The sequence below is a fragment of the Capricornis sumatraensis genome, chromosome 1, assembly GCF_032405125.1.
Source record: "Capricornis sumatraensis isolate serow.1 chromosome 1, serow.2, whole genome shotgun sequence".
NCBI lineage: Eukaryota > Metazoa > Chordata > Mammalia > Artiodactyla > Bovidae > Capricornis > Capricornis sumatraensis.
In genome coordinates, this window is record NC_091069.1 from 165,292,987 (window position 1) to 165,320,836 (window position 27,850).

Genomic DNA, 27,850 nt, shown 5'->3' on the forward strand with positions numbered 1-27,850 from the left:
GCACACCAGGCCTCCCTGTCCATCACCATCTCCCGGAGTTCACTCAGACTCACGTCCATTGAGTCAGTGATGCCATCCAGCCATCTCATCCTCGGTCGTCTCCTTCTCCTCCTGCCCCCAATCCCTCCCAGCATCAGAGTCTTTTCCAATGAGTCAACTCTTCACATGAGGTGGCCAAAGTACTGGAGTTTCAGCTTTAGCATCATTCCTTCCAAAGAAATCCCAGGGCTGATCTCCTTCAGAATGGATTGGTTGGATCTCCTTGCAGTCCAAGGACTCTCAATACCATTGTTTGACTTGAACACTAAATATTTATTTTTCACAGTTCAGGAGACTGGGGAGTCCAGAATTAATGTACTGGTAGATTTGGTATCTGGTGTTAAACCCACTACTTGGTTGGTGGACAGCCATCTTGCTGTGTTCTCTCATGGTGGGAGGGGTGAGGTGAGCTCTCTGGAGTCTCTTTTATAAGGGAAAATCCCATGAATGAGGGTAGATTCCTACTCAAATGTTCCACTTCCTAGTGCCATCACAGTGGTGGTTAGGATTTTAATATATGAGTTTGGGGGTGGGGGATGTAAACATTCAGTCTGCAGAACACGCTTTTAGATGGTCAAAGCTGTTTTTTATTCTTGTTGGATATTGTCTTTTCTGTGGCATATCCACACATACATTTCCAGCTGCTTATTGGACTTACCTGTACAATTGTCCCATGGTTGTCCCAAACTCAAGCTATCTGAAGTAGACCTATTTCCCTACATCTCTTAATCTGGCTCCAATTCCTGCCTTTCTTCAAGACATCCACACCCAACACTCAGGCTTTCTGACAGTTTCTTCGGCCTTTCCATATCATTTGCTCACCCATTCATTTAACATTTCATTCATCCAGCATTAGCTTCCCTGGTGGCTCAGATCGTAAAGCGTCTGCCTGCAATGCGGGAGACCCAGGTTCAATCCCTGGGTCGGAAAATCCTCTGGAGAAGGAAATGGCAACTCACTCCAGTATTCTTGCCTGGGAAATCTCATGGATGGAGCCTGGTAGGCTACAGTCCATGGGGTTGCAAAGAGTCGGACACGACTGAGCGACTTCACTTCACTTACTATTATCCAGGCAGGCCTTATTCTGGAAATACAAAGATGTGCAAATGGGACAATGGTCTCTTTCTTTATTGAGCTTGAAGGTAAGTAGAGTGGATGGGTGAAAAAAATGTTAATATAAAATGAAAACTATCATGAAAGAATTAAGTTGAGTGACATGTTTAATGGTAGCTGCTGCTGCTAAGTCACTTCAGTCGTGTCCGACTCTGTGCTACCCCACAGATGGCAGCCCACCAGGCTCCCCCGTCCCTAGGATTCTCCAGGCAAGAATACTGGAGTGGGTTGCCATTTCCTTCTCCATTGCATGAAAGTGAAAAGTGAAAGTGAATTTGCTCAGTCGTGTCCAACTCTTCGCAACCCCTTGGACTGCAGCCTACCAGGCTCCCCTATCCATGGGATTTTCCAGGCAAGAGTACTGGAGTGGGGTGCCATTGCCTTCTCCAGTTTAAGGGTAGAGGAGGATATAAAGAAGGGGCGAACTGACACCAGATGGGAGGAAATGAGTGGGGTGAGAGGGAGCCAGCCATGAGGGAAGGTAGGAGAAGAGCATTTTAGGCAGAAGGACAGCAGGTCCTGTAAATTTATGCTTTATAGTAATGTCCCTATTTGTCCATGCACTTCTACCACCTTCTATCTGTGATGGCCACAGCCTCCTGGCTGGTTTCCTGTGCCAGGTTCCAAAATAGATTTCGTTATGTCTTCCCCACCCCACGGTCGCTCAGCTGACAACTGTCTAAGATGGGCAGAATTCTAAGAGGGCGCCCAAGGTTCATGCACTGTAGAACGAGCAGAACTCCTGGGATTAGACTACAGATCAACAGATTGTGTAACCGAAAGGGAGATGATTCTCGGTGGCTGGGCCTAGTCAGGCGAGCCCGTAAAAGGAACTCAGTACTTCCTGAATAAGAGAGAGTCAAAGCATGAGAAATTCTCCCCCTGGCCTTGAAGAGGCAACTTGCCACGTTTGGGAAAAGATCATTTGGCAGGGGACAGCATAAGGCCTACAGGAGCTGAGAACAGCCCCTGGCTGACAACCACTAAGAAAGTGGGAACCTCCATCTTACCATTGTAAGCAACTGAATTCTACTGACTACATGAATATATTTGAAAGAGGAAAACACAAGTCAGCCTATACCCATTTTCAGCCTCGTGAGATCCTGAGCAGAGAACCTGCCTACACTGTGCACAGACTTTTGACCCGTGAGATAAAAAATGGATATAGTTTAAGTCACTACATTTGTGATAATTTGTTACATAGCAACAGAAAACAAATACAGTGTCAATACTAAGCCTTCCCCAACATGACCCCAACTTGTCTTGCCAATTTGACTTCCCATTGGTCCCTGACACTTACTTACAACTCCGGCCATGTTAGCCATGTAAGCCATGTTACTGATGGGTGATCTTCAATAGTCTTTGTTCAATCCATTGTCCCTTTTCCTTCTCCAGGTAGCTCATATTTTCTCCCCTTTAATCTCAGATCAGCTCTCAGTAACCATCTCATGAAGCCCTCTAACTCTAAACGCATAGTACTCTTCTGACAATCAGTCACATTGCTCTTCTGCATGCAGCGTCTTGCCTCACTAGTGAACTTACCTCATGGCTGGAGAGAGAGACTCCGTTAAGCTGCTTAATGGCTCAACTCATCTTAGAGCCTTGGTATTCCATGCAGGTCCTTGCACAAGGCAAGTAGTAAGAAGCTGTAGGCTGATTGCCTCATGGATCCTCTAGGTGTCCTACCCCAAAAGAGGACAATTCTAATTCTATCCCCGCTCAAGGGATCTAATATATACAGCTGAGTCTACAAGTGCTGAACATTTATTTACTATTGAAGTATGATTGATTTACAATGATGTGTTAATTTCAGGTATATAGTAAAGTGATTTAAAAAAATATATATATATATTTTTGTGTGTGTGTGACTCTGTGTGTGTGTGTGTGTGTGTGTGTGTGTATGGGCTTCCTAGGAGGCGCTAGTGGTAAAGAACCCACCTGCCAATGAAGGAGACTTAAGAGATGCATATTTGATCCCTGGCTTGGGAAAATCTCCGGGAGGAGGGCATGGCAACCCACTCCAGTACAGTTGCCTGGAGAATTCCATGGACAGAGGAGCCTGGCTGGCTACAGTCCATAGGGTTGCAAAGAGTTGGACACCACTGAAGCGACTTAGCATGCACACACACACACACTTTTTCCGATTCTTTTCCCATATAGGCTATTATAAAACATTGAGCATAGGTCCCTGTGCTACATAGTAGGTCCTTGTTGTTCATCTATTTTATATATAGTAGTGTGTATTTGCTACTCCCAAATTCCTAATTTATCTTTCCCGCCCACCTTTCCCCTCTGGTAATCTTGTTTGTGTTCTATGTCTGTGAGTCTGTTTCTGTTTTGTAAATAAGTCCATTTGTACCATTTTTTGGATTCCACATATAAGTGGTATCATGTGATAGTCGTCTTTCTCTGACTTAGTATGATAATCTCTAGGTGCATCTATGTTGCTGTGAATAGCATTGTTTCATTCCTTTTCATGGCTGAGTAGTATTCCACTATGGATATGTACCACAGCTTCTTTATCCATTCATCTGTTGATGGACACTTATCTTGGCTATTGTAAATAGCACGTATGCTCAGATTTTCATGGTCCTCTCGGTATCCAGGGAACCTGGAGGCCAGATGCAGAGCAGGAACCCCCTTAGCTCCTCTTGTGCACCCCAAGGCTTGGGGCTGAGGAAGCACAGACCCTGAGCTGGAGGTGGTGGGGCAGTGCTCCCCAATGCTCCAGCTCTCTGACTCATCTGCCTCTTGTGAATCTGGCCTTAGAGTTCATGTGTTAACATTTGTTTCCCCAAAGAGCCTTGCAAGTCAGCTCCAAGGGCAAGGATGGATGCAGACTTGATAGAACTTGGCCTTGGCACCCTGGCATGTGACAGAGGTGATTCTTTCTCAAGAAGGAGAAACCGAGCCCTTATTTAGTAAGGTCAAACTTAGATCCCACCAGCAACTCCAAGGACGGCCCATGATGGCCCAGTTTCCTTCTCCTGATGCACATTACAAATCCTCCCTTGAATCCCTAGCTTGGAGATGAAGGGGCGGGCAAATACTGCCTGGCACTCCTCCGGGCTCTCACTCTGCTCAGGACTTCAGGCTCTGCTGGGGCTTCAAGTCAAATACATCTACCGGGGCCTGGCCCTTAGCAGTGATCCCTTGAGGCACCTCGGAGGAGAGGCTGAGCCTTGAGTCCTGTAGCTGCCCTGGCCCAACACCTGCTGAGGGTCAGAAAGGAAAGGTAAGAGGCACTTCCTGCCCTTCAGACCTGCAGCTGGACCCAGGCCTTCATTTACATAATTACCTTTGATGTAGAAGAACCTGACCATCCCATTCATTCAGTGATATGCTGCTAAATGCTTAATAACTGGCTCTGCAGGTGAAAAAGAACCTTAATTTATGCCATTTGTCAATTTATGTGGTACAAATACTCCCACCATTGTCCATTTCAAGTAACACCAGTGGTTTAGTAACTGCCTCAAAAAGCTCCTAAAATTTTGCCATCAGCTCTCACTGGCCATTACAAGCTGACTCCAAGCCCGCCACTGATAGTTGCTCATTTTCCTAAATAGGCTTTAATGTTCAGCAACTTCTTGGAGGTTCCAATTTGTTCAATAAGTCAGTAAACATAGGGAGCACTGTCACTGAATGATTACATGATGGAAACAACTTCCCATAGCTAGTGGTGGCAGAGGCCAGGCCTCTTCTGGCTGCCCCGCTGCGTCTCCAGGGCATTGCAAGTCTCTGAGGCCTTGTGGGGACTTCACAGGTGGTGCAGTGGTAAAGAATCTGCCTGCCAAGCAGGAGATGTGGGTTCAATCCCTGTGTCAGAAAGGTCCCCTGGAGAAGGAAATGGCAATCCACTCCAGTATTCTTGCCTGGAAATCCCATGGACAGAGGAGCCTGGCTAGCAGCCTCAGTCCATGGGGTTTCAAAAAGTTGGACACATCTTAGTGACTGAGCAGGCACACACGAGGCCTTGTGGGGACAAGGGCTTCTTCAGGAAACATGGTATTGAAGGGTGCTTTGTACTTTGAGAGCAACCAGCTGCCTGGAACTGAGGTTCCCCAAGTAGCTTGATTCTATTAATTTCCTGCAGGTCCTGTTAAAAATGCATATTTCAAGGCCACACCCTTGGATATTTGTTTCACTCCAGAAGTGTGTATTTTTGACAAGCAAGTGTATCTTTTAATTAGACAAGCTGGAGAAAGTCTGCATTGGGGAACATTGCTGTGTCAAAAACTCCTGTGAACTTGGGTTAGAAGTGAGAGATGAGACTACATCTTGCCATTGTTAAATTAAAATTTTTTCTTAATTTTAAAACATGATTAAACTTTTAGAATAAGTGACACCCCTTTGCACCCCCCTCACCCCAATTTGCTTTCAGGGCTTTTTCTCCAGGAAGCTTGCCACAATGGGCGGAGACCCAGAGGCTGTTCCGGCTTTGGCCACCGGAGGGCGCCAGAATGCAGCAAGAGCTCCGACAGCGCGGCGGGGTGAGAAGTTCACGGCTCACCTGGGGGCTCTCCAGGCACCGTGGGGAGGTGGGGAGGGAAAGCTCGGGAGACCCCCCTGGTTCCTGCAGCCCTGCAGGGACCCCGAATTCCCACTCAAGCAGACTGCTTAGCCTCTGGTCTGCCCCCGAATCGATGGCAGATGACCGACCTTAGGCCAAGGCAGGCTGGGCGTGGGCCCGTGCCCTCCCTCGGCGCTTCCAGGTCCTCAGCCAAGCGCCAATGCGCTGCGTGCGCTGTCCCGATTGCAGCGCGCCTGGCCAGGCCCCTCCCTTTGAGCTCTGAGCTTTCTGGGTCCTTGCTGGCGTGGCGGGGAACACTGGCGGTGTGCTCAGTGGTAAGCCAATGGGCATTGGAAAACAGGCTGATTAGCGACTGAATCCCACTTGGCCTGCCGCTGAACTGTGGGGCCATGGACCAGAGATATGACTTCGTTGAGACCCAATTTCCTCATCTGCACAGTGGGGATGTTTCCGCCCGATAGGGCTGTTTTGGGTATTGAATGAGATGATCTCTGTGAAGTTTTTTAGCACAATGCCCAGTACCTATTAAGCATTTGAAAAACAGTATTATTATTGTTGTCATTATTATTGTGCTAGTCAGGGGATCTGCAACTGTTCATATCAATCAGTTTTGGGGAGGCGGGTGTCTGCACCTTATTCCTGATTATCAGGGACCATTAAGTTTATTTATTTCTCAAACAAACAAGTATACAGCACTTTCTTCGAGTCAAACAACGGTTTGAAGTGCTCTACAAATATTAACTCATTTGTTCTTCATAACAACCCTTCTGCTATGATCCCCACTAAATGGAAGGGTGCTGAGGCCCGGAGAGGTTAACTGACTTATTCAAGGTCACATTGCTATGAACTGGTAAAAAAAAAGTGAAAGTGTTAGTTGCTCAGTCATGTCGGACTCTTTGTGACCGTAGCCCACCAGGCTCCTCTGTCCATGGGATTCTCCTGGCAAGAATACTGGAGTGGGTTGCCATGCCCTCCTCCAGAGGATCTTCCCAACCAAGGGATCAAATCCTGGTCTCCTGCACTGTAGGCAGGGAAGCTTATGGAGTGGTAGAGCCAGGATTTCCAGCCAGGCCCCATGACTCAGAGCGAGGGGGCCCAGAGTGTGGCTAAGCCTCTGAGAAAGGCAGTGAGCTGGAAGAGAAAGAGGCTGCCTGGGTCTTTCCTCCTTTACCTACCAGCTGTGAGATCTGGGCAAGCTTATCTGCACAGTCTAGCCTAAAGACTCTTTACTTGTAGAATGCAGGTAATACACCTGCCTTGCTGGGGTGCTGTGAGGGTCAGAATAATGACAAGCTCTTGGTGCCTGGCCTGTAGTACATGCTAAAGAAACGGTAGCTATTGGGGTGGCCAAAAAGTTCATGTGATTTTTTCCTTAAGATGGTATGGAAAAATCTGAATGCACTTTTTGGCCAATGCAGCATTTCTACTGCTATTGCTTTTAGATTCACTCATGTTAGGATCAGCAGAGTGGTAGCCAGGTCACTGGAGACAAAGGAGATGTCCTGGCTTACTCCCAGGAAATGGCACCTAGAAAGCTGGGTGCCAGCCTGGCCAGAGGCCCCTCCCTCCGAGCCCCGTCCTCGCCTCCAGCAATGAAGGGGCCACTCGTTGGCACAGACAGAGGGGTGGTATGTGAGTCAGAAGATTCAGGTTCTAGGCTCAGAACTAAGAGGCTGTGGGACCCTGGTGAGCGTTTAATTTAACTCATTCCTGCACCAACAAGTTAAGCTCTTACTGCCCCTCTGACTTCCAATTCTGTGACTGTGGTTCGTGGGGTTGCCACTTTACTGAAGGTCTCAGGTCCTCACAGAATTCGACCTCGGCCTGGAGCCCTATCGACCGGTGGGAGGTGTGTGTGTGGGAACCGAGGAGAGTGCGTCCTGAGAACGCTGCTGCGGGACGGCAGGAGGCTGGGCCGGGAGGGAGGGCCTGAGTCTGACTCCCCGCCTGGGTTTAATGAGCCCCCAGCTCTGTGAGCGCTGCTTTTCACCACCTTTTATTTGGTCAGACAGGGGGCTCAATAAATCTTTAGTTCTGTGGACTCCCCTCGTGGAATTGTTGAAGGAGAAAGCTTTTTGCAAATGACTGGAAAGCCCATTGCAAACATAAAGTGCTTATTTAGATGCAAACTAAAAAATCCAAGGTGCCTGTGACTCATCCGGTACCTATTGTGCTTGCTGCAAAGACGCGGAGGCTTGCCTGTGTGATGGGTGCCATTTGAGAGCCACTTAAAGAACTCCCTGGTGAATGAATTTGGTTGCATTATTCCCGGGATCCTTGCGGAGGACCCGTATTCTCACCGCTCGCGCGGATCTTGTCCTCCTCCTTTGACACTTTCTCAGCCCTCTCCCCGAGTTAGCTCTGACCCAGGGTGCGGCGGGAGGGGTTGGCCCACTGGGAGGCAAGGAGCCAAGGGAGGGGGGCTCTGGGGGTGGTGTTCACCCACTCTGCTTTTTAGAAAAGAAAAGGCAGCATTAATGCCAGCATCCAGAGCTATGCCTGAGAATCTAATGACAATGGTATTACTTGCTTTCAAAACCCTTTTATCATTTCCTTTTCTTTTCTATCTCCTACTACCCTATTCTTACAGATCAGGGCTTCATGACCAAAAAATGCTGAATCCATTTGGTCAAGTTTGTCAGATGGGTGACTAGCATTGTGTGAAGACCAAAGGTCTGCATGAATGATTGCATTTTTAATGAATTGACCGGCTATTTGGCATCCCATGAACAGAATTTAATGCTGTGTACTGCAAACTGCTGTGAAGGATAATAGAGACAGCTTTTCCAAGGCCTATTTTCGGTCCTAGAAGAGGGAGGAGTCTACATTTTAAGGTTGGTGAGGGTTGGTTTCTTTAGACCTACAAGCCAAGAGGGGAGCATCCTTGTCCATTGGGGTCTAAGATGGGAACTTGTCCCTCAGGTTGCAGGTAGGTGAGTGCTGTGTACTCTGGAAATTCTTCCTGTATGAGACAGAAGCTAATGCAAAGTTTGCTCTTGTTGGTTGTGTCCTAAGTGGTGCAAGTAGAAGTGTGTGTTAAGCACGGCTGCTGCCAGCAAAATGGTGCTTTTGGGCAACTTACAAAAAGATATCCTCTCCTGGCTGGTGAGTTGTAAAAAAAGTACCCTCTCTTGGTCTACTCCAGGCTTGGGCATGAAGCCCTGGGTGAATTCAGTTCCCACACTCTAGCCACAACCGGCACAACCTCCCCTACCACCCCATGCGTGAAAGTGTGTGTGGGTGGAGTGTGTAGTTCAGTTCAGTTCAGTTCAGTTCAGTCGCTCAGTCGTGTCCGACTCTTTGTGACTCTACGGACGCATGCCAGGAGCACGCCAGGCTTCCCTGTCCATCAACAACTCCCAGAGGTCACTCAAACTCATGTCCATCCAGTCGGTGATGCCATCCAACCATCTCGTCCTCTGTCGTCCCCTTCTGCTCCCGCTTTCAATCTTTCCCAGCATCAGGGTCTTTTCAAATAAGTCAGTTCTTCCCATCAGGTGGCCAAAATATTGGGGTTTCAGCTTCAGCATCAGTCCTTCCTATGAATATTCAGGACTGATTTCCTTTAGGATGGACTGGTTGGATCTCCTTACAGTCCAAGGGACTCTCAAGAGTATTCTCCAACATCACAGTTCAAAAGTATCAATTCTTTGGTGCTCAGCTTTCTTTATAGTCCAACTCTCACATCATACATGACTACTGGAAAAACCATAGCCTTGACTAGATGGACTTTTGTTGGCAAAGTAATGTCTCTGCTTTTTAATGTGCTCTTCAGGTTGGTCATAGCTTTCCTTCCAAGGAGCAAGCGTCTTTTGATTTCATGGCTGCAGTCACCATCTGCAGTGATTTTGGAGCCCCCCAAAATAAAGTCAGCACTGTTTCCACTGTTTCCCCATCTATTTGCCATGAAATGATGGGAATGGATGTCATGATCTTAGTTTTCTGAATGTTGCATTTTAAGTCAACTTTTTCACTCTCCCCTTTCACTTTCATCAAGAGGTTCTTTAGTTCTTCACTTTCTGCCATAAGGGTGGTGTCATCTGCATATCTGAGGTTATTGATATTTCTCCCAGCAATCTTGATTCCAGCTTGTGTTTCATCCAGTCCAGCATTTCTCATGATGTACTCTGCATATAAGTTAAATAAGCATGACAACAAGATACAGCCTTGATGTACTCCTTTCCTGATTTGGAACCAGTCTGTTGTTCCATGTCCAGTTCTATCTGTTGTTTCTTGACCTGCATACAGATTTCTCAGGAGGCAGGTCAGGTGTTCTGGTATTCCCATCTCTTTCAGAATTTTCCATAGTTTGTTGTGATCCACACAGTCAAAGGCTTTGGTGTAGTCCATAAAGCAGAAGTAGATGTTTTTCTAGAACTCTCCTGCTTTTTCAGTGATCCAATGGATGTTGGCAATTTGATCTCTGATTTCTCTGCCTTTTCTAAATCCAGCTTGAACGTCTGGAAGTTCACGGTTCATGTACTGTTGAAGCCTGGCTTGGAGAATTTTGAGCATTACTTTGCTAGCATGTGAGATGAGTGCAATTGGGTGGTAGTTTGAACATTCTTTGGCATTGCCTTTCTTTGGGATTGGAATGAAAACTGACTTTTTCCAGTCAGTCACTGCTGAGTTTTCCAAATTTGCCGACATATTGAGTGCAACACTTTCACAACATCATCTTTTAGGATTTGAACTAGCTCAACTGGAATTCCATCACCTTCACTAGCTTTGTTCATAGTGATGCTTCCTAATGCCCACTTGACTCCGCATTCCAGGAGTGTATAGGCACACCCTCAAAGATGGGAGAGGGTAGGGTTGGAACTAGAAGGCTAGAGGCCCAGAGCCTGTCCTAGGAGCTCTCTTTACGCAGCTCTTCCCTAACTCCTCCAAGGCTGGTCTGATTCCATTCTCATGTCCTCTCTGAAGATGCATATTTGTGGTGTACACACTGGCTATCCTCAGGCAGGGATCCCTGGATCCAGGTTAATATTCCTTGTTCAAGGCTCTGAAATAGGTACAGCAGGGACATTCATGGGCGATGAGCTAGGATGGTGTAATTGTTGGGTGGTGGAGGTGGTCATGTAGCAAACCAAACACAGTCCATTATTTCTGTAAATCATACATTTCTGAAAACACGTACTAAATGTCCAGCAATCACACAAAAGGCATAGATGCTATGGGAGGAATTCTGTTCTCAGAGAGCTAAAAATATTATAAAATCCCTAACAATCCCTTTACTTTTAAACAGCTTTTATCAAGATGTAATTCACACAGTTCATCTAAGTATAAAATTAATGTGGGTTTTTGGGTATGTTTACAGAGTTATACAACTGTTCCCCTTTATTTTTAACACATTCTTTGATGGTATTAGTTTTAGTGTTATAGACACATTCTTTGATGTTCCTTCTCAGCATAGCTAGTCAAGTAATAAAAGTCAAGTGCTAGCCAATCAAATGATAAAAGTCAAGACCATTGAGTTGGCTGGTAGGTTTGCAGTATCCCCAGAGGGTTGGGTTTTCACGTCCAGTCACTGGTCACACATGCAGGGAAGTTTAGGGCAGAACTGTGGGTCATGTGAATGTCACACGTGGGGCCGTGAGGAGGGCCTGCCTCAGGATTCCTGCGAAAGGAGCCTGACGATGCCACAACATGTTTACAAGGGAAGCACCATGGGAGGTCAGGGGTGACTGAATTAAACTGTAGACGGTTTGGAAGGGCTTCGCAGAAAAGGGGACTGGTGTGATCAGCCTTGGAGCATAAGAGAGCCAGAGGGCAACCCAGAAAGAGATGAGATTGCAAAATAGAGGGAGGCCATATTGTGGAAACCTTTGAATCTTAGGCTGTGAGGGTAGCTTCCATTTCTATTCCTCAGGCCAAGGTAACTGAAGGGTTTTGAGTAGGGCAGTGGGCATTCAGGCTCCAATTCTGGGGGAATAATTCTGAGCGTGGTTGAAGGGCCAATTAGGAAGCTGTGGGAGGTCAGAGGAGTCTAAAACAAGCAGGTGAGGAAGGAAAGGAAAGATGGGGCATATTTAGAAAACATTTCAGAGACAGAGTCTAAAAGGACCGATTGTTTAGCTACATCAGTGTATCTAAACAAGGAGATGAGGAAGAGAAGGGAGCTGAACAAAATCCCAGATTCGAGAAGAATGATGTTGCCAGTGAGAGATCATCAAGAAGGTTTGGTGCTTTGATGGTTTGGTTTTTAACATTTTGCCTCATAGGAGCCAGTGGTATATCCAGGTAGTAATGTGGTCTGGATATCAGATTAGAGGTGAGGTTGGAGATTCGAGGAGGCTTAGCACAAAGCCTGTGATTATTACCTTGGGAATCAGATAGACGTGAATTCAAATCCTGGCACTGCTTCATACTAGCTGTGTGACTTGGGAAAACTTCATTATTCCAAGAAGCTGGAAATGAAGCTAATAATATTACCTAAGGGTTATTGTATCACCACCGCGATGGACATGAGTTTGAGTAATCTCTGGGAGTTGGTGATGGACAGGGAAGCCTGGCATGCTGCAGTCTATGGGGTTGCAACAAGTCGGACACGACTGAGCGGCTGAACCGACTGGCTGAAGGGTTGTTGTGAAAAGGAAATGGGTTAAGGTTTAGACATGCCTTCGCACAACGTGGTAAATTCTCAGTAGATGGCAGATTTTATCTGGGGTCACCTGTTCAAGCTATGGAGTGGATGGATAAAGAAAGTTCTGGGAGAAAGAGTGTAGGAAGACAAGAGGTAGATGGCGAGTAGGAAAAGGGGAGATGGAGGCTCTTGACCGGCCACAGAGGCCACAGGCTGGACAGCGACCTCCTTTTCCCAGGGTGCTCCGCGGGTCTGGAGGTGTCCATGGGAACCATGACAAATCTGACTCAGGATGGAGGGAGGGACAGAGGAGAGGAAACATAGAGAGGAGGGAAGAGAGGAGCGGAGCACCCAGAGCTGGGGCAGGACACACTTAGGGCTGGAAAGTGATGCTGTTCTGATGGAATACACACAGGCTCGAGTCAAAATCGTAGATGTCACTCCAGCAACTGAAAAGCAATTCTACAAAACATTGTTCTTGTTTTTCTTAAACTCTATGAGGGAAATAAATATTTAACACACAGGTCATGGCCACGTTTTCTGCAATTCCCTTTCTTCCTCATCCACTCCTCTCTCCGTCCTCACAGATACTCCCAAACTTTTCTCTCTCCTCTCTGTCTTTTGCCCCTGGCCCCTTTGTCTCCCTCCCTTTACCAAAAACAAACAAAATAGCAGCAGGAACGTTTTCTCCTAATCTCACCTCCCTGTCTCTCTGCTTTCTCGCTACAAAGAGTCGTGAAAGCCTCAAGGATGGTGGAAAAGTGAAACCAGAATCCTCCTTAGGGATCTGTGGGAAAGGAAAACTTCCAGAATAGTTATTTCTCTCCTGTCACAGGAGTTTCATCTCATCTACAAACCACCATTTAAAAGAAAAAGAGAGAAAAGAAAATGTCCCAGTGTTAAGTTGCACTTCACAATGAGCCCCGTGCCCTAGATGCCGAGCCTGTGCCTTCAGCACAGCAAGGCCAGCTTCCCTAGGAGGGGTCCCTCACCACCTGACCTAGTCACCTCTCTCCTAAGCCTGGAAGGAAAGCCCAGCCTTACCTGTCGATGCTGATGGCACAGAGGTTCAGGATGCTGGCTGTGCACATCATGACATCCAGAGTGACGAATACATCGCAGCAAACTCGGCTGAAATTCCAGACCCCACCTGTCACCTGGGCATCAGAGACAAGGACATTAGTGTTTCCTCCCAACAAAGGGACAGCAACCCAATCAACTATACTGCCTTCCCTGGGCTGTCCCACACAGACGTAGACATGCCATCTCTGTGGGTACAATCTCATCACCAAGGGTAGGCAGACCTTGAGCGAATGTCAGGGTGCCCAAGATTGCTTGCCTGAGAAAGGTCAAACTGGCGGAATGTCAGTACTGAAATGGATCTTCTGAATCAAATATTCCAGCATTTCTCAAAGTGCAGTCCTCAGTGGGGTGCTCATTAAAGACATAGATTTCTGAACCATTTCCTGGACCAACTGAGTCACAGTGTCTGGATCTGGGGCCCATGAATCATCTTTTTAAAATGAACACTCCCCACCCATCACACCAAGGTTTGTGAATCACTGATCTGTTTCAACTAGAGTCTCTTGATGAAAGTGAAAGAGGAGAGTGAAAAAGATGGCTTAAAACTCAACATTCAAAAAACGAAGATCATGGCAACTGGTCCCATCACTTCATGGCAAATAGATGGGGAAACAGTGGAAACAGTGGCTGATTTATTTTTCTGGGCTCCAAAATCATTGCAGATGGTGACTGCAGCCATGAAATTAAAAGACGCTTACTCCTTGGAAGGAAAGCTATGACCAACCTGAAGAGCATATTAAAAAGCAGAGACATTACTTTGCCAACAAAGGTCCGTCTAATCAAGGCTATGATTTTTCTAGCAGTCATGTATGGATGTGAGAGTTGGACTATAAAGAAAGCTGAGTGCCGAAGATTCGATACTTTTGAACTGTGGCGTTGGAGAAGACTCTTGAGAGTCCCTTGGACTGTAAGGAGATCCAGCCAGTCCATTCTGAAGGAGATCAGTGCTGAATATTCATTGGAAGGACTGAGGCTGAAGCTGAAACTCCAATACTTTGGCCACCTGATGTGAGGAACTGACTCATTGGGAAAGACCCTGATTCTGGGAAAGATTTAAGGTGGGAGGAGAAGGGGACAACAGATGTTAAGATGGTTGGATGGCATCACCAAGTCGATGGACATGAGTTGGAGTAAACTCCAGGAGTTGGTGATGGACAGGGAGGCCTGGTGTGCTGCAGTCCACGGGGTCACAAAGAGTCGGACACGACTGAGGTTGAGCTCATCGTGGTTAGGTGATGTGTCCGTAGATGCGCAGCTCGTGGTGAAAGAGCTTGGGTGACTGCCAGATGTGTGTGCTGTGCCAAGACTACCTCTTCGAAGCCCTCCACCCAGTGCAGAGCTCACCCTGTTCAGGAAATAAGCTGAGAACACATTTTTTGTAAACGTTCCCTCCACAATAAAAGTCTATCTGGCTTCTGGTCTTAAAGCTTGGAAGCTTTAGCAGCATCTGTAAGAGCCTATGTAAAATCAGTCTCTGCCAGTGCCCCCACCTTCATCACCGTGGTCCTGCTCACCAAGATGTGGGGGGAAAGGTGTGTCCAGGGCATTGGAAAGGGGCCCAGATCCTCTTTGCTACTCACAGAATCAGAGAAGATGGTTCTGACTTCATGCATGTACACGTGTGTTCCGAGCTCCATAACTCTTCCGAGTAACATATATAAATAAGTCAGGAATTTAGATAATTTAAGTTATATTCTAGCTCCTTTCTATTTTAGTAAATTTTTAAAAATTTTTTGCATAATGTAATTGAGCCAGAGAGATATGTCAGGGAGACTATCACTTTCATGCACACACGCTGCTCTTGGGGCCCGGAGGCTTTTGTGCTTTTGCCAGCTTCCAGCCCCTGGGGCTGCCATTCTTGAGCACCATGGATCTTAAGGGGAAACCTGTGAGGCTGGCCCCCTAGGCTTAGCTGGGTGTTCTTGATAGCTCTGCTGGCAGGCCAAATGGCTATTTAAGAGAAAGGGGAGTGAGACATAGATTCAGTAGCCTCTGAAGTAGCTTCTCAAGGAAAAAACTGCCAACAATAGTGCACGAAAATCCTGTTGTTCCTCTAATTTTTCTCATCCAAGAGTCTTGTTATTATCACCAGACCACTTCACTGGGTATCCTTGTTTTATGGCATTAATGCACGTTCCTGGAAGGCTCTCTCTGTTTCCCCGCCACTAATAACTTTTCCCCGTAGAATTATTTCCTTTTCAGCATTTGATCTTCTCCCTATATTCGGTCATCTCCAGCCTCTAGTATGAGAAACTCTTACCAAAAGTATTTTAAGAGCAACAATGAGAAGTTCAAACTAGTGATGAGGTCATCATTTTTGTTCATTTAGTTGTGGATTTACTTTCTCTCTTTTAGTCCAGTCATTTGGTGCTATGTAAATAAAAGCCTAGTAATGAATATAGAGGAATTCTGAAAATGAAAAATTTTTTAAAGGGACGTCTGTTTAAGGCAGCCAGGAGAATAGAAGAGGGTTTTGCTCAGTCCATAGGACAGTTCTTTGCTATAAAAGCTTCTTGCAAAAGGTGAAATTTGTATGTAGTAGTGTGTTAGTCACTCGGTTGTGTCTGACTCTTTGTGACTCTGTGGATTGTAGCCCACCAGGCTCCTCTGTCCAGGGCATTCTCCAGGCAAGAATTCCGGAGTGGGTTGCCATTCCCTCTTCTGGGGTATTTTCCCAATTCCAGGATCAAACCCGCAGGCAGAATCTGCATTGCAGGCAGATTCTTTACTGTCTGAGCCACCAGGGGAATTTGTATGCTAAATCTCTTTTAACATCTCTTTATATGCTAATCTCTTTATGTAACTTAAATTGGGGGAAACCATTTTTTGGGGGGTGAAATTGTGAGTGCCTGTTTGTTTATGTGTGTTGGGGGACTGTGTATGTGAGAGAGGATCATTAGAACAGTAGCAAACTCCAGGCTTGCTGGACGTCCTGTTCATTCATTCATTCATCCATAACACAAGTACCTGCAAAACTCCTATTAGTTCATTAGAGGAGGGTATATTATGTGTTTTTTAAAGAGTTCTTCAGGCCCCGTCCTTGTAGAGTACTGAAGAAGCAAGGCATTCTAAATAAAATAGAGATCATCATGAGATGATAATATCATTAATAGAAGCTAACATTTATTGAGAACTCAGTCTATGTGGGTCTTCAATCCACATGACCCATTGCAGAAATTTCTGTAACTTTGGAACTTGATCCCTGAGTTTTTTTTTTTTTAACTGTATGTGCTCTCAACACTTTTTGAGGACAAATTATACACTTATTTGATAGGAGATTAAATGACTGCTACTAAATCAATCTGATAGGAGCAAGGAGTTTTTCTTGTTTGCCGCTGCATCCCTCTCCTAGAGGAATCCCAGCCTGCAAATATATTCTGACAGGATGAAGGGTCTCTGACATAATCTGTGTTAATACTAACAATTACATACATGGCCTCTGGGGCTGGTTATTGTCCTGTGAGAGAGGACTGTTGTTATCTTCATTGCTGAGAAAGAGACTAACATTTGATGAAGTGCAGCACCTTGGCCCAGGAAGGCATGGATCTAGAGACAGACGGGGCCCTGGAATGTAGATTGTTACACATCACTGTATGGGGGTATCAGGTGAGGAGGGGGCAGCTGTTGGAAAGGGATGGAAGTGGGTGGACACAAGGAGGAAGAGAAAACCATGTGCTCATCAGGGAATTTTGTGGAATGGACCACATCACCCGCCTTCCAGGGAATGGGAGACCTTCTGATTGCTTGCATCCCAGGATTCCAGAAAAACAGTGCAAAACAGTGGGGGCCCGCTGACTTTGGAGCTAGTGAAAGTACATACCGGGCAGGTCCCTGGTTTCTTGAGCTCCTCAGGGCCAAAGCCCTCAAGCTGTCCTCTGTCTTCCAGGCCCCCTCTGTGCTACCCCATTCTGGCTCTCCGCTCCTCCCGTCTCCAACTCTGCCAGCAAAATACTCTCCCCTTGATCTCAGCTCAGTGTCAAGAAGAAAACAACCTGATTAGCTATTTAAGTAATTCCCGCTAAGGTGCCATCACTTGGCCTTCTCTGGAGCTTGCTCGTCAAGATGTGTCTCTAATTGGTGGTATGTATAATGAAAATATCTATATATTTTTTTAAAAACGAGTCCTCCTCACCAAGTAAAGAACATGCTAAGTAACTCTCACAGCAACCCAATGAGGTAAATATTCTTCCCAATTTATAGAAAAGAAATGGGAGTCTGAGAGGGGTTGAATAATTTGCCTAAGGACACATAGCTAGTAAAAGCAGCTGGAATTTCAAACCTTAATGTTAACCGTTACTCTGTTTAGCCTCTCAGAGATCAGCACCTTGACACGCTGCCTCTGAGACGTGTACAATTTAACTCCATTCTCATATCACAGGAGGGGGAAGACTTGGCCTTGGTCCATCATCCATCCACCCACGCGTCCGGTGTTTATTGAGGGCCCATTATGGGGCTGACGCTTTGCTGGGGTGGGTGTACTGAAATGAATTAAACTTGTGAGATGAATTAAACTGTATTGTGGGGCCAGAATACAGTGCATGTGGGGGGGGGGATGGCAGGGGGTGGCGGGGGAGCGGGAAGTCATGTGTGAATGGGAAGGGGTGAACTGAAGGCCCGGGAGAGGCACACTAAGAAAATCTCTATAAGTGCTGACAGATGAGTACAGGGTTGGGAGAAAATGGAAGGTAAAGTGATTTTTGAAATTAAAGCAGGAGAAAAGCAGAAAAAAGAAATCTGATTGACTTAAGGCTTTTTAAGAGATGTGATTCTACCTTTCCCCTAAATTTTAATGAATAACTCACTTCAGAATTAAACAGCAGCCAGGTGGTGTTACTCTCACTTGCTAATGAATATAACTGACTCCCTTTGGCAATACAGAAGGGGGTGGAGCAGGAGAGTGTCTTAGGTACTGAAGTTGGCTATTGATTTTCAACAGGCACAGCCAGGGCAGCATTTCCCAAATTCACTGATAAGGCAGCATTTTCCAAATCACCTGAGGCTCTTGTTAAAATGATTTTTAGTCCCAATTCAGGATAATAAATACCTCCAGTGATTCATGCTGCCTGGGAGGTTTGGGAAATACTGGTCCACAGGATGTTGTGTGAGGGCAGGGCATGACTTTGTCTTCCAAAATGGTTATCCCTAAAGAATATATGTGTATATATGTCCCTAAAGAATATATGTATAATATATGAACATATTTGTGTGTATAATGAAGTCAATTTCCTATACGGCAAAGATTAATACAACATTGTAAATCAACTGTATTTTAATAAAACAAAAAAATATTAAAAGAAAAAGAAATGGTTGTCCTAGGGCTCCTGAAGCATCCTTTATCCCTTGGGTGCCTTTGACGTTATAGCTCTTTCTCAGAAGAGTGTTTTAAATGCATAAAATAAAATACAATGACTCACAAAGGATACCAATTATATCAAACTGTAGTTACAAATTTTTAAAAAATATATGTGATTCCTTAATAATGCATTAAATGACAAGACCTTGGTGCAGGCCTCAAATTCCTATAGTTTCAGAGTACTGATGAGTGTAAATGCTATTTTGGTGTCTGTAAAAACTGAAATGCGATTTGAAAATATAAACATCTGTGACTTCTACTGGTGACACAAAGGATTTCTTCTGTGGCTTGATGCTGACATTCATAATTGAAGGAAATGCTTAATTTTGGTTTAGTGAAAATAAAGAAGTAATTTTATTTATATCCAAGTTGATGAGCTCCCCAGATTAAGAATTTCAGCTCTAAGGGGTGGAATTTTAGTTGTTTGGGGTGATATCCAAGGGGTAGACATGGAATTACTTCTCTGATTAGCCTCTTCACTCTAGTTTTGCTTGCCACAGTCCAGTTTGGTACATTTAGGGTAGACCCATCAGTCTGTATTTTGAACAAGCAGCTCCCTGTAATGAAGGTTTAGCTCAACCCTGAGGCCCATTCCCACAGAGAATCCTGGTCACTAGGATATTGCCAGAAACTTCCTGAGGTTGGATGACACTTTAGAAATGACAGGAGAGGGATGTCCCTGGTGATGCAGTGGCTAAGACTCCTCATTCCCAATGCAGGGGGCCTGAGTTTGATCCCTGGTGGTGGAACTAGATCCCACATGCCACAGCTAAGACCTAGCACAGCCAAATAAATAAATATATATTTAAAGAAAAAGAGAAATGACAGTAGAAACACTCTCCAAGCCCCTCCAGCTTTCACAGTCTATGACTTCCATCAAAATCTAGAGTTTGGTGAAAAGACTCCTGGTGTTTTTGTTTCTAGAGCTTAAATTGCTGTCATTTGGGGTTTTTTGACAATGGTGAAATTTTCCTTTAAAAAAGTCTTTATTTTTAATAATCAGGATCATTACAAGGTCCAAAGGCATCTCTCTCCCCAAAATAGCGCTGTTCTTTTCTGTCACCATTTTCTGACCTGGACCATGCTCTCTGTGATGAGTGCCCCTGCCTGAACCCACTTGGCACTTTTTTACTTGTTTATATTACCTAACCCTCGAATCTTTCCTTCAGTCCACATTGGGACCCAAATACTCTTTGGTTAGTATTCTCAATGTTCCCCTGGCTGCTTACGCTGCCTTTCTGCCCTGATACAAGTGCATTAAACATCACAAAAGGTGCTTAACCAAGTGGAACAAGATGGGATGTTTGTGCTTGGAGAAGGAGCTCTAAACAGATTGCAGCTTCTAAAGCAGGAAATTAAAAACTTGAGAGGGAATCTGAGATAGAACTATTTGGTATAACCCAGAAAAGAGTTTTCACAAAAATGCTGCAAACTGAATTAAAGAGATGGCCAGGGCCCTCTGGAATATAATGTACTCTGAGGTTACCCGCATGGTTTTTGTCCTCAACTTCTCTGCCAGCCCTGAGGACAGAGAAATCTGAAGAAGGATAGTGACTGGCCCCCTCTAGTCCCTTTTAATATATTGTCCAAGCCCAGCCTTCTTGCGTGCCTTCACGATGAAAATGCTACCCATTAAAGCCACTGTGGTACATTGTTGCTGACAGTGTTCCTTCTTTCCAATTGTCCTTGGATTCCACTTAGAATCCCTGAGCAGTTGATGTGTTCTATGGAAGGTACACATAACCTGTGCCAAACTGATTATTCTCTTCAGTGATTAATTCAGAAAATCGTGTGCCATAAACCAATCCAATCCAAGTACATCTGGATACTTCTAATAGAAATTCTGGGATATAGATTTTTCTCTCTTGCTGTGAATGGCATGGTGTGCAATGTGAGGTCCTTTGCCAAAGGATAAGGCTAGGATATGGAAGAAGACAGAGCTGAGAGAATTGTAGAGAGATGGGACTGGCACCCTGTTCAAACTGTGCCTGCAGTCCACCCTGCCACAGGACAGGAGAGCCAATGCACTGAAGACAAACAATGTTCATTGTTTAAGTCAACTGGAGTTAAGGTTTCTTTTACTTACAAATTAAAGTGTATTAACTAAGATACTTATAGATCACACTTTAGTTATCAGAGCACTTTTTCAGTTGATGACAGTTGAGCCTAAATCAACCCTTTGAGCTGGGGAAAGTGTAGTCGTCGTTTCCATTTTATTCATGTAACTCCATGCCTTCTGACTCCCAATTCTGAGTCATTCTCATAGCATGACTGTATCAAAATAACATTCATCCCAGTGAATTCCAGCAGAAGCACAAAGTTATATGACATTATATTGCCTATCTCTCCCCCACATCTTGTTTTAATAAAACCCACATTTTCACTTTTTCTTTTCTATCCTCCCTTGTGGCTAAAATTGGCCTTATATTCTGGTTCTGGCCAATTAGACTTAAATGAAGTCCCTTAGAGAGATCTTCAAGCTACTCCAGGAAGGATTTTTTTTCTCTTTCCCTGCTGTCCCCACCCATCCTATTTTTGAATATGGCCATGATGCTGAGGGCGATAGTAGCCCTCTTGTGAGCAGCATGAGGAAGTGAGTCAGTTTATCAAGGATGGTGAACAGAAAGAATGGGAGAGTCTGATCCTTGATGACACCTGAGGCAGCTGACCCAATACCCACACAACCCCTTCCTCCAGAATTCTGGTTATGTAAGAAAAGTAACTCCTATTTGTTTAAGCCACAGTGAGTCAAATTTTCCAATATTTACAGCCAAAACATTCGTAACTCAAACAAACTGGTGTCTGGCATGATGAGCCAATTTTCCTTTGAAGGAGGAGGTCTGGCCAATGTGAGCCAATATTCCCTTCAAACAGTATGGATGCATTCAAATCAAAGTACAGAAAGCTGGGAATTTGACAGTTAATTTTGCACTCTCATGGTGTCTTCTCATATTCATCCTGTCCCCCTGAGGACCCCCAGGCCCACAGTAGTCTCTCTGGTCAACACCGCATCCTTCCCTCTTTCTCCTCTTTGGTATGACCTTGTAATTTCTGGACCAGCTACCCAAACTGTACTGTCATTAAGACAAGTTAGTGGGAGTAACAGTTTGTTCTTCCCTGAGACACATGGATTTATATATTCATGATTCCTTTAAGAGCTCAAAGTGCTCTTATTTCTCTTTAACCACCCAGTCTGCTTCTGAAGTCCACAGGAAGCTGGCATCTAAGACTAAGGAAAATATACAGACTGGGGTGGGGTAGGGAGACCTGATCCTCTGGAATAGAATCTTCTGTTGTCTTAATTGGTTGTCTGTTAATGAGAGTTACTTAATGCCATATTTTGTCTTTTGTTGAGACAGGCCCTTAGTTGACTGTTGGAAAAAGTGATGCAGAGTTATTGAGTTGCATTTACTGGAGCCTTGAAGCGAATGAGTAGGACCAAAAAGAGGTCACAAAGCCTATATTTCCCAGTGGAGAGATGGCTTTGCGCCTCCAAATCTTTTTGGTTTGATTTCAGACTTATGTGACCATCCTCTTGACCACTGAATGCCTGCTTGTTGCCAATAACCTGTTGGGACAGAGGGTGTATTGGTTTTGATAAGGAGAAACAAGAGCTTTTCCAATGGAGAAAAGCCACAGATATAACCTGCAGGGAGTCCACTAAGGCCTTTGGAGAGAATTCATGCTGGCCTTCTGCAGACTCAGGTGCTCCTCTGTGCTCAGCAGTAGAGTGGGGGCACCAGCCATACTGGCAGTTGGGGCCAGAAGGGGATACAGTGGGTGTCTCGTGTGGGAAAGTCACACTGTCCATCTCCTATACCAGTATCTACAGAGATTCTCCAACCGTGATCCGTCCAGAGTCCTGGAAACAATCACAGATGGACAGCCAAAGAGGGCCTAAGTGCACAGACACCAAAAGCCTGGTTTTATTTCAGATGCAATTAAGATGCTTATCAGAGGGAAAGTTCTGTTCCTGCATTTTTTTCTGACATCCATCCTTCTGAAAGACTGAAGAAATCCTTATAGTGTATAGGATAGACAGAAACACTTTTGAGTGGGGTGTAGGGATGTTCTGAAGTATTGCCTGATCCATCCACACTGGGTTACGGCTGCTAAAGTCTTCCTCTCTCTTGAACAGAAATATATGCTTCTAACTCCTTTTCAGCATCATTATTAAAAAGTTAAAGTAAATAGTTTATTGTAACAATAGATGTAGCTGCCGATGGTGTAAGCAGAAATGGTCTATTTAATGCATACTGTTCAGAGCAGATTCATTTAACCATTCATACATCAAATATTTATTTAGCACGTATTATGTGCCAAGTAGTATATTTGGACTATGGGGAAAAAAGCACAAAGACATGGCTTCTGACTTCAAGAATGTTTCTAATTGGGTCAGGAGGGCATGGCAACCCACTCCAGTATTCTTGCCTGGAGAATCCCCATGCACAAAGAAGCCTGGTGGCTATAGACCATGGGGTCACAAAGAGTTGGACACGACTGAGTGACTAAGCACAGCAATTGAGTTGATGGAAAAGTCAAGATAATTACAAGACCCTTTACCATCAGGAACATCCTAATGGAAAAATAAATGCGTAGTTTTCACTCTGAGTATTCCCTTAGCCTTGAAATCTATCCTAGTCAGCCTAGTTGCTTTTATTCTTGAATTTCCTTTTCTGTCTTCTTGATTTTGTTCCTTTATATCTCCCTGTTGAGATCATAAGTCTAATTTTAGTTCCCAGTCATTCTTTAATATGGTTACTCGGGTAAGCAGTCTGTGTTCGAGGTTTTTGCTCTCCTGTGATATGTCATACTTAATTAACTGTCATCTTCACTATTAATATTAACTGAGATATTAATTTGATGAATTTTAATTTCTCTTAATCATGGCATCATTTTGAGCCTTCATTGGATACCTCTTTAGAATGATGATACACAGTGCAGAGGAGAAATATTAATAGTGTATTAAGGTGTTTTTAAAAAAAACTCCTTAGTAATTGCATGTTTTCCTGGTAGGAATGTCTGTTTCTTGAACAGGTGTGGGCACCCCGATCTCCTTGTTAGCAAATGGATGTTTTGCCTTGATCACCTCCTGACTCTGTTTTGCACTTTCCAATGAAAATACTTTCAAATTTAAGAAATGTTTCTCTCTGGAAGAATTCTCCAGGGTCTGCTGCATTATCTAACTGGTGAGGGCTCTGTACTATTAATGGAGGCATCGAAAATGAAAATTTGGTCTTTTCCTGTGGAAGCAGAATGTGGAGAGCTGGTACCCAGGAGGAAAGTGCTGAGTCCAAGGGCCACTGAGCCATCAGAAGTCTGATCCGTTTGCAGACTGTTCTTTCTCTCTTTTTCTCTAATTTTCTCTGCTCTGTTTCTCTTACCTTCCCATCCCCGTTTCCTGTTTCCTCTCATTCAGTAAAAAAGATTTCATTAAAAAAGAATTCCTCTGCCCTTGCTGCACATCCTCACCCCTAGGTATTCGTATATTGAAACACTGATGAGGATGGCCACTGGACTGCCTCCCCCAACCCTCCATGCCTTTGCAGCGTGACTGACACGGGGAGTAAACCTGGTGTATTTTGTAGGATGAATTACTCAGGTCCAGTCACCTGGATGCTGGAGGCCCGGGGAAGAATCACTCCCGGCTCCCTGTTTCTGGCGTGGGCAAGTAACGCTGAATAAATGCCGCTCTCAGGACCTTCAGTTCCCTCGAGAAAGGGAGAGTAACAGGAACTCTCCTTCCTTCCCCAGACCCTGCATCATGGCAGGGAGCATTCTGAGCCCAGGCGCCAGATGCTCAGGGAAGAAGACAAAGACAAGCACGGTCACATGGGCAGCTTGCACGTGTGACCTACTCACCTCCAGGTACACCACCCAGGGCATTACCAGGGTGGCCACCAGCAGGTCCGCCACGGCCAGGCTCACCACCAGATAGTTGGTGGTGGTCTGCAGGGCCCGTTCCTTCAGCACAGCCACACACACCAGACCATTGCCGAAGACGATGGCCAGGATGAGTGCGCAGTAGGAGAGGGCGTAGTAGGCGTGTGGGCGGGCCCGGCCGGCCCCTGTGGAGTTCTCTGCTGCACAGGTCACGTTGATGTGGCCCCCCAGCTGGTTGAGAGGTGCCATCGTCTGGAGGGAGCGGGGTAACCCCCGCACGTTTCCTGGGAGGAGATAGAAAACAATGTCAGTCAAATTAGACTCTTTGGAGTTTGACTTGCCTGGGTACATTTTTTGATTTATTTCTTCAACAGATATTTTATTGAGCACTTTCTATATGCCAGCCACTATTCCAAGGCCTGGATATACAGCAGTGAGGAAAGGGATAAAAATTCCTGCCTTTGTGAAGCCTCCATTCCAGAGGAGAAGACAGCAGTAAGGTACATCAAACGTGTAGTTTGTCTGATGAAGATTTTCACAGGGGGCTCAGTCGTGGCTCTTGCCATTGCAGGGGATGCAGATTCCATCTCTGAGTGGGGAAGATCCCTGGAGAAGGAAATGGCGGCCCACTCCAGTGTTCTTGCCTGGAGAATTCCACAGACAGAGGAGCCTGATAGGCTACAGTTCACGGAGTCACAAAAGAGTCGGACACAACTTAGAGACTAAAAAAAACGACAACGGTGTGTTCGATGATGATATGTATTTTGAAAAACAATAAATTAGGGAAGGAGGTGAGGATAGGATGAGGATTGTGTGTGTGTGCAATTTTCTGCTAGTGTGGGGAAGTCGCAGTGTCTCCTATACCAATATCTAGATGGACATTGTGACTTTCCCACACTAGACACCCAGTAAGGGTTCTGAGTGCAGATTTTAACTTGAGTAATCAGGAAGCCCTCAGGGAGATGATCACTGAGTCATGACTTGGAGGGCCCGAGGAAGCCGACTGCACAGAGCCAAGCAGGGGGAACAGCGGGTACAGAAGGCAGCGGCTGGTGGGGGGAAGGGGCTGCAGGGAGACCAGAGTGCCTGGAGCCAGGTGAGGCAGGGGCAGAGTGGAGGGGTGTGGTTGAGAGGTCATGCAGGGCCCTTGAAAGAACCTCCCTTGGGCTCTGAGTGAGCTGGGTAGCCGCTGCAGGATTACAACCCCAAGTCTACCACTTCCTAACTCTGGGGACTTGGGCACGTCACTTCACCTTGCTGAGCTTCATTTCCCTCCTCTGTGAAATGGGGAAGTAATGGAACTTGTCCAAATAGGGATTTTGTGAAGATTAAATGAGTTATAATATATGTAAGACATTGATAGCCATGCCCAACAGCTAGAAAGTGACGTGTTAGCTCTTTTCTTCTGATTGGTCCTTTTCTCGTAGCTTCCCACTCCCCTTTCCTTATTCCCCTCCTGCTCACCCCACTCCCATTGCCTGCACTGGCCTTCTCCCCTGCCTCCCTCTGTCTCTCTTCACTTCCTTCAGTCTACCATTCTTTCTCTTGGGTCTTAGGTAGTAGGACATGGTGGTTTTGGAGACTGGGTTATGGGAGAAAGTCTGAAGAGTAATGGGGTTTAGAGGCAGTATAGTGGTTTTTATATTTAGGAAAAACCCACATGTGGAATTTTATTTGAAACCTCCTAATTATTTCATTTTATATTTTTGGCTGTGCTGCGCAGCTTCTGGGATCTTAGTTCCCAGACCAGGAAGTGAACCCACACCACGGCAGTGAAAATGCTGGGTCCTAACCACGAGTACGTGCATGCTAAGTTGCTTTCTGTCAGACTCTGTGACCATATGAACTGCAGCCCCCCAGGCTCCTCTGTCCATGGGATTCTCCAGGCAAGAATACTGAAGTGGGTTGCCATGCCCTCCTCCAGGGGATCTTCCCAATGCAGGGGCTGAACCTGCATCTCCTGCAGCTCTAGCATTGCAGGCCGGTTCTTTACCATTGAACCACTGGGGAAGCCCCCTAACCACTTGATGACCAGGGAATTCCTGAAGCTTCCTAATTTTTAAAGACTCATTACTAATTAAAAAAAATTTAAGCCTTATGAAGTCTCCCATCCCCCCCCCAAAAATCCAGCATCCATAGGTCAATGAACTATATGTCACCAGTTTTTGATCCCTGACCTGGTTCAATGCTCTCACTTTCAAACAGGAAAATTGAGACATAGAGAGATTAGTAACATATCTTAAATCATACAGCTTCTTAGGGAACCAGCATGCAGGCCTTCCAGTGCTCTTTGGCATCTGAAAGCCATAGTAGCAGTCATATTACTACCCACTAGGAAAAGCCAACCTTCCAACTGTGGGGACATTTGATGTAGAGTGGCAAAGGCAACAGAGCCCATCAGTTGGCCAACGACACCAACCTGTTGCAGCCAGAAGGGACTCTGGGCCCTTAAAGCCAGCTGTGTGTGTCCATGGGGGACGAGAGGGAAATGCCTTTGTGCCAAGGGTAGCAGTGCCTTTGGTCCGGGAAGATCCCACATGCCACATGCTGGGAAAGCACAAAGCTTGTAGCCTATAGCATGACCCTGAGACCTGGGCAGAGTGCTTCCTGGGGGCTCTGTGCTTCTGAGGCCTTCACTCTGGACCCCATTTGGTCATAACCTCCCCAGAGAATGAAGTTGTGCCTTCCCGTGGCACTAAGGAGCAGAACCACCCAGAGTCCACACTCCCTTTCTAGACTATGCTCTTTATCTATCTATCTATGTGTATATGTGTATATATATGCATGTGTAATATGTAATTCAATTAACTTATTAATTTATAGCCATGCTGGGTTTTCATTGCTGTGCAAGCTTTTTTCTAGTTGTGGCGAGCGAGGACTACTCTGTAGTGTGGTGTGCAAGCTTCTCGTTGCAGTGACTTCTCTCATTGTAGAGAATGGGCGGCAGGGTAAGTGGGCTTCAGTAGCTGCATCTCCCGAGCTCTAGAGTGCAGGCCTGATAGTTTCGGTGCACGGGCTTTATTGCCTCGTGGTATGTGGGATCTTCCCAGACCAGAGATTAAACCCGTGTCTCCTGCACTGGCAGGAGGATGATTTACCGCTGGACCACCAGGGAGGCCCTCTAGACCATACTCTTGGTATCCGGATCACAGGATTCTCTGCCCAGACTGCTTGGACCCTATTTCTAGGGCAGCACCAGCCTCATTTTGGATTTGTCACCCTGAAGGAAGACTGTGGCATATGTTTGGGACCCATGGGCCCC

At 45.6% G+C, this 27,850-nt stretch overlaps 1 protein-coding gene across 2 annotated transcripts in view; it reads right to left on the bottom strand.

Annotated features, from left to right (window-relative positions):
- DRD3 (dopamine receptor D3) overlaps window positions 1-24,837 on the bottom strand; it is a 46,039-nt gene extending 21,202 nt beyond the window's left edge. For both annotated transcript variants that reach the window (XM_068978934.1, XM_068978926.1), the window contains exons 1-2: window positions 24,568-24,837; window positions 13,314-13,426 (exon numbers count right to left, since the gene is read on the bottom strand). In XM_068978934.1, the coding sequence (XP_068835035.1) occupies window positions 13,314-13,426; window positions 24,568-24,837 (383 nt within the window). The remainder of the gene's footprint in view (window positions 1-13,313; window positions 13,427-24,567) is intronic.
- Between the last annotated feature and the right edge of the window lie 3,013 nt (window positions 24,838-27,850).